Genomic DNA, 6,622 nt, shown 5'->3' with positions numbered 1-6,622 from the left:
TCGGGCTCTCACTCTCTCAGGCTCTCGGGCTCTCGGGCTCTCACTCTCTCAGGCTCTCTGGCTCTCACTCTCTCAGGCTCTCAGGCTCTCGGGCTCTCGGGCTCTCACTCTCTCAGGCTCTCGGGCTCTCACTCTCTCAGGCTCTCACTCTCTCAGGCTCTCAGGCTCTCACTCTCTCAGGCTCTCAGGATCTCGGGCTCTCACTCTCTCAGGCTCTCGGGCTCTCACTCTCTCAGGCTCTCGGGCTCTCAGGCTCTCACTCTCTCAGGCTCTCGGGCTCTCACTCTCTCAGGCTCTCGGGCTCTCGGGCTCTCACTCTCTCAGGCTCTCGGGCTCTCGGGCTCTCACTCTCTCAGGCTCTCGGGCTCTCACTCTCTCAGGCTCTCAGGCTCTCGGGCTCTCGGGCTCTCACTCTCTCAGGCTCTCGGGCTCTCACTCTCTCAGGCTCTCACTCTCTCAGGCTCTCAGGCTCTCACTCTCTCAGGCTCTCAGGCTCTCGGGCTCTCACTCTCTCAGGCTCTCGGGCTCTCACTCTCTCAGGCTCTCAGGCTCTCGGGCTCTCGGGCTCTCACTCTCTCAGGCTCTCGGGCTCTCACTCTCTCAGGCTCTCGGGCTCTCGGGCTCTCACTCTCTCAGGCTCTCAGGCTCTCGGGCTCTCACTCTCTCAGGCTCTCAGGCTCTCGGGCTCTCGGGCTCTCACTCTCTCAGGCTCTCGGGCTCTCACTCTCTCAGGCTCTCAGGCTCTCACTCTCTCAGGCTCTCGGGCTCTCACTCTCTCAGGCTCTCAGGCTCTCACTCTCTCAGGCTCTCAGGCTCTCGGGCTCTCACTCTTTCAGGCTCTCGGGCTCTCACTCTCTCAGGCTCTCAGGCTCTCGGGCTCTCGGGCTCTCACTCTCTCAGGCTCTCAGGCTCTCGGGCTCTCGGGCTCTCACTCTCTCAGGCTCTCGGGCTCTCACTCTCTCAGGCTCTCGGGCTCTCACTCTCTCAGGCTCTCAGGCTCTCGGGCTCTCACTCTCTCAGGCTCTCAGGCTCTCGGGCTCTCGGGCTCTCACTCTCTCAGGCTCTCGGGCTCTCACTCTCTCAGGCTCTCAGGCTCTCGGGCTCTCACTCTCTCAGGCTCTCAGGCTCTCGGGCTCTCGGGCTCTCACTCTCTCAGGCTCTCGGGCTCTCACTCTCTCAGGCTCTCGGGCTCTCAGGCTCTCGGGCTCTCGGGCTCTCAGGCTCTCGGGCTGAGGGGAAGCGAGAGCAGTGAGGCGTGTCGGACTGGACTGGAAACTCAGCCTCTAAACTGCAGCTTTATTCTGAGTGGAAGCGTTTCTCCAGCTCTGATCAGCCGGACCATCTGACCTGTCTGCCACGTTCCACTCAGCCTGAGAGAACCGCTCCTCTACCACACACACACACTGATACACATCTAAACACACAACAACAACACAGTCCACTAAAGGGAGTGACCCGGCACACCAAGAATAACACACATCACCAGGACCTACACCAGAACAGAGGACTGACACACTGACCAGAGGGGTGACCCAGCAACATAAGCCCAAACGGGCAAATACAGCACAACAACAACAACAGCAACAACAGCTACTACAACAACAACAATAAATACAACTACAACAACAACAATTACAACTTCTAGAACTACAACAACTACAACAACAACTACAACAACAACAATTACAACTTCTAGAACTACAACAACTACAACAACAACTACAACAACAACAATTACAACTTCTAGAACTACAACAACTACAACAACTACTACAACTTCTAGAACAACAACAACAACTACAACAACAATTACAACAATTACAACTTCTAGAACAACAACTACAACAACAATTACAACAACTACAACAACATGAACTCCAGCAGCAGCAGTGTGTAGGTTCCTCTCTCTGTAATAACACACACTTACCCCCGTCACGTGCACGCATTACAGCACTGAATTAAAGCTAATTGAAACAAATTAAAGATAAAAGCTCATTCATAATCAGCTTCACTTTCATCTTTGTGAGGTGCTACCTGGAACCGCGTGCCGTAGGAACTCTGATAACGCGCGTTCTGCTCTGATGTCGCGCGCTAAAGTCCGCTCTTCGCATCCCCGGTTCTCTCACCGGCTCGAGCTCAGCTCGCGCTCCTCCGTGCAGCAGCAAGACTGAGGAGCGAACCTCGCGCGCACAGCAGTCTTAAAGAGGCGGGGGCGGGGCCTGGTTGTGCGCATGCGCGGTATTCAGAAACGCTCCCAATCTTTAAAATTCTATATTTAATCCAATAGAATTAACATCACTGATACAGAACATACAGGTGTGACAGACAGGTGACCCCCCCCCCCCCCAAACAGCCCCTCAGAGTAAAGAGGAGAAACAGCCCAGCCCACAGAGTTCACCTCCAAACCTCTAATCACCCAGTCCTACCCCCCACAAACCTGTCACTCATACTAATCATTTAATCCTGAGCAATTACATTACTCAAACCCGGTACTCACAATTACTCACACTACTGCTTCAATTACATTACTCAAACCCGGTACTCACAATTACTCACACTACTGCTTCAATTACATTACTCAAACCCGGTACTCACAATTACTCACGCTACTGCTTCAATTACATTACTCAAACCCGGTACTCACAATTACTCACACTACTGCTTCAATTACATTACTCACACTACTGCTTCAATTACATCACTCAAACCCGGTACTCACAATTACTCACACTACTGCTTCAATTACATTACTCAAACCCGGTACTCACAATTACTCACACTACTGCTTCAATTACATTACTCAAACCCGGTACTCACAATTACTCACGCTACTGCTTCAATTACATCACTCAAACCCGGTACTCACAATTACTCACACTACTGCTTCAATTACATTACTCAAACCCGGTACTCACAATTACTCACGCTACTGCTTCAATTACATTACTCAAACCCGGTACTCACAATTACTCACACTACTGCTTCAATTACATTACTCAAACCTGACCAGAGCTCAACATCACTGTACACACTCACAGCTCAGCACCCCAACACACACACTGTCCCACCACAGTCTTCACCTCAGTGTGTGTGTGTGTGTGTGTGTGTGTGTGAGGGGGGTGTTAGGACCCAGGGCCCCGCAGTTTAGCTCCTATTTTTACTCCGGTATTTGTGCTTCAGACTTTCCGCAGGCTGAGGGGAACCTGAGAGCCGGAGGGGCTTCGGGGGTATTTATAGAGACCATACAGAGGAAAGAAACACACACTGTGTGTGTGTGTGTGTGTGTGTGTGTGTGTGTGTCAGAGAAGATAAAGAGGAATGAATTAAAATTTCATTCCAAATCTCAGCAGGACACCTCCAAACACATACGCATCATTAAATTCTACACAGACAACATCATACAATTCAGTCTACGTTCTAGATAACAGCGAGTCCTACACACTCAAAAACCATATAAGCAAGCCTATTACAGATTACATGAAAGGGGAAGTCCACCAGTGTTTCAAATTCTCCACCCAACTCAGAGTGAGAGAGGAGCTCGGTCAGAGCCGGGGGTTCAGACACTGACCCCTTCTGATCTCTCTACAGTGGTGGTGAAGGGTACCAGGCACTGGTCGTCATGACTACAACACAGATACAGCCCATAATTTATCTCCTATCCAAACCCACCAGTGCAGCTACACGAGTCTTCTGAGTTTTATATGGAGTGATGATGATGATGATGATGAAGGTAAAATAGTGAATAGAGAATCTCAACTAATGCAGTTTTCTTTAGGGACTACTTTCTGTAGCCGCACTACACCCTGCAGCATGTATCCCTCCACCATTTTAATGATCTGGTTCTAAAAGCAGGTTCTAGAGCCGAACTCTTCTCAGAACTCTGGTAGAACCGTGTCTCAGGCATCAGGCAGCGTCTTCATCACCATTAGGTGAAGAACTTTCTGTGAGGAGCTTTTATTAGAGCTTCAGACGTCTGCTTCCCTTCACCTCCACTGTAGAACCACAGCTCCGACTGGGGGAGCTTATCTAGAACCTCCACTGTAGAACTCCAGCTCTGCCTGGGAGAGCTCAATAATCTATAATCACTCTATAATCACTCAATAATCTATAATCACTAAATAATCACACTATAATCACTCAATAATCTATAATCACTCAATAATCTATAATCACTCTATAATCTTTAATCACTCTATAATCTATAATCACTCAATAATCTATAATCACTCTATAATCTTTAATCACTCTATAATCTATAATCACTCAATAATTATAATCACTCTATAATCACTCAATAATCTATAATCACTCTATAATCTATAATCACTCAATAATCTATAATCACTCTATAATCACTCAATAATCTATAATCACTCAATAATCTATAATCACTCAATAATCTATAATCACTCTATAATCACTCTATAATCTATAATCACTCTATAATCACTCTATAATCTATAATCACTCAATAATCTATAATCACTCTATAATCACTCTATAATCTATAATCACTCTATAATCACTCTATAATCTATAATCACTCAATAATCTATAATCACTCTATAATCTATAATCACTCAATAATCTATAATCACTCTATAATCACTCTATAATCTATAATCACTCTATAATCTATAATCACTCTATAATCACTCTATAATCTATAATCACTCCATAATCACTCTATAATCTATAATCACTCAATAATCTATAATCACTCTATAATATATAATCACTCTATAATCTATAATCACTCTATAATCACTCTATAATCTATAATCACTCTATAATCGCTCTATAATCGCTCTATAATCTATAATCACTCTATAATCTATAATCACTCTATAATCTATAATCACTCTATAATCACTCTATAATCTATAATCACTCTATAATCACTCTATAATCTATAATCACTCAATAATCTATAATCACTCTATAATCTATAATCACTCTATAATCACTCAATAATCTATAATTACTCTATAATCTATAATCACTCTATAATCTATAATCACTCTATAATCTATAATCACTCTATAATCACTCTATAATCTATAATCACTCTATAATCTATAATCACTCTATAATAACTCTATAATCTATAATCACTCTATAATCTATAATCACTCTATAATCTATAATCACTCTATAATCTATAATCACTCTATAATCACTCTATAATCTATAATCACTCTATAATCTATAATCACTCTATAATCTATAATCACTCTATAATCACTCTATAATCTATAATCACTCTATAATCACTCTATAATCTATAATCACTCTATAATCTATAATCACTCTATAATCACTCTATAATCTATAATCACTCTATAATCACTCTATAATCTATAATCACTCTATAATCTATAATCACTCTATAATCACTCTATAATCTATAATCACTCTATAATCTATAATCACTCTATAATCACTCTATAATCTATAATCACTCTATAATCTATAATCACTCTATAATCACTCTATAATCACTCTATAATCTATAATCACTCTATAATCTATAATCACTCTATAATCACTCTATAATCTATAATCACTCTATAATCACTCTATAATCTATAATCACTCAATAATCTATAATCACTCTATAATCTATAATCACTCAATAATCTATAATCACTCTATAATAACTCTATAATCACTCTATAATCTATAATCACTCTATAATCACTCTATAATCTATAATCACTCTATAATCTATAATCACTCTATAATCTATAATCACTCTATAATAACTCTATAATCACTCTATAATCTATAATCACTCTATAATCACTCTATAATCTATAATCACTCTATAATCTATAATCACTCTATACAGCCTCGACACAAACATATAAAGTCGTGTCTCGCGACCCGTGTGTGTCTCTTACCGGTTTCTCGGGACTGTGCGCGCGCTCCATCATCATGTGTGCCGCGCGCACGCATGTACGCGCGCGCTCGCTCGTTCCCGGTGTGCGTTTCCTTCTGCGGGGTGCTTCTGCTGCGCGCACGAGCCGCTCTCAGAGGCATACACATTAAACGCGCAGAACAGAACGGACCGGTGACTCCGCCCACAAGAGCGAGCGCGAGCCCGGCCTCCTTCCAGTAGCTTAAACCCGGACTGCTGTTTGGATGGGACGCCGTGCAGGAGGGCCAATCAGAACAGAACTCGTTTACATACATCAAAGACTGAGTATCTTCTGAAATCAAGGGTATTAAACTGTCTCTACTGTCCAGAGAAGAAGACTTTCTACTAGACTTTGGAGGAACATTGCTGTAAGGATTTGATTGAATTCAGCAATAAGAGTGTTAGTGAGGTCAGGATGTTATCCCACCTCATCTTCTCCAACTCCTCAACTCCTCCCAAAAGTACTGGATGGAGCTCCTCCACCATAACTCCAGAGAACACAGTTCTTCCACTGCTCCACAGCTCCTCAATGCTGGGGGGCTTTATACCCCTCTAGCCCACGCCTGGCATTAGGCAGCATGGAGCTAATAGGGTCATGATGTTGATCTGCTCCAGAGAGTCCTATTCTATTGGCAGTACTTCTTCTCTACAGGGACTAGACAAGCTGTGTGTGCATTTGTACATCTGTGTGAGCAATGGGAG

At 43.6% G+C, this 6,622-nt stretch overlaps 1 protein-coding gene across 2 annotated transcripts in view; it reads right to left on the bottom strand.

The window, feature by feature from the left end:
• Positions 1-5,969, bottom strand: part of corin (corin, serine peptidase) — a 24,842-nt gene extending 18,873 nt beyond the window's left edge. Inside the window, exon 1 of one of the 2 annotated variants that reach the window (XM_072696712.1) lies at positions 5,904-5,969. In XM_072696712.1, the coding sequence (XP_072552813.1) occupies positions 5,904-5,939 (36 nt within the window). In that variant the 5' untranslated portion in view covers positions 5,940-5,969. Of the gene's footprint in view, positions 1-2,034; positions 2,151-5,903 lie in introns of those variants that run through there. The other variant, XM_072696713.1, reaches the window with a different exon arrangement.
• Positions 5,970-6,622: the final 653 nt, after the last annotated feature.

The sequence above is a fragment of the Salminus brasiliensis genome, chromosome 14 (genome assembly GCF_030463535.1).
Source record: "Salminus brasiliensis chromosome 14, fSalBra1.hap2, whole genome shotgun sequence".
Lineage (NCBI taxonomy): Eukaryota > Metazoa > Chordata > Actinopteri > Characiformes > Bryconidae > Salminus > Salminus brasiliensis.
The sequence above is the reverse complement of the archived record's forward strand: the minus strand, read 5'-3'. Positions and strand labels throughout refer to the sequence as shown.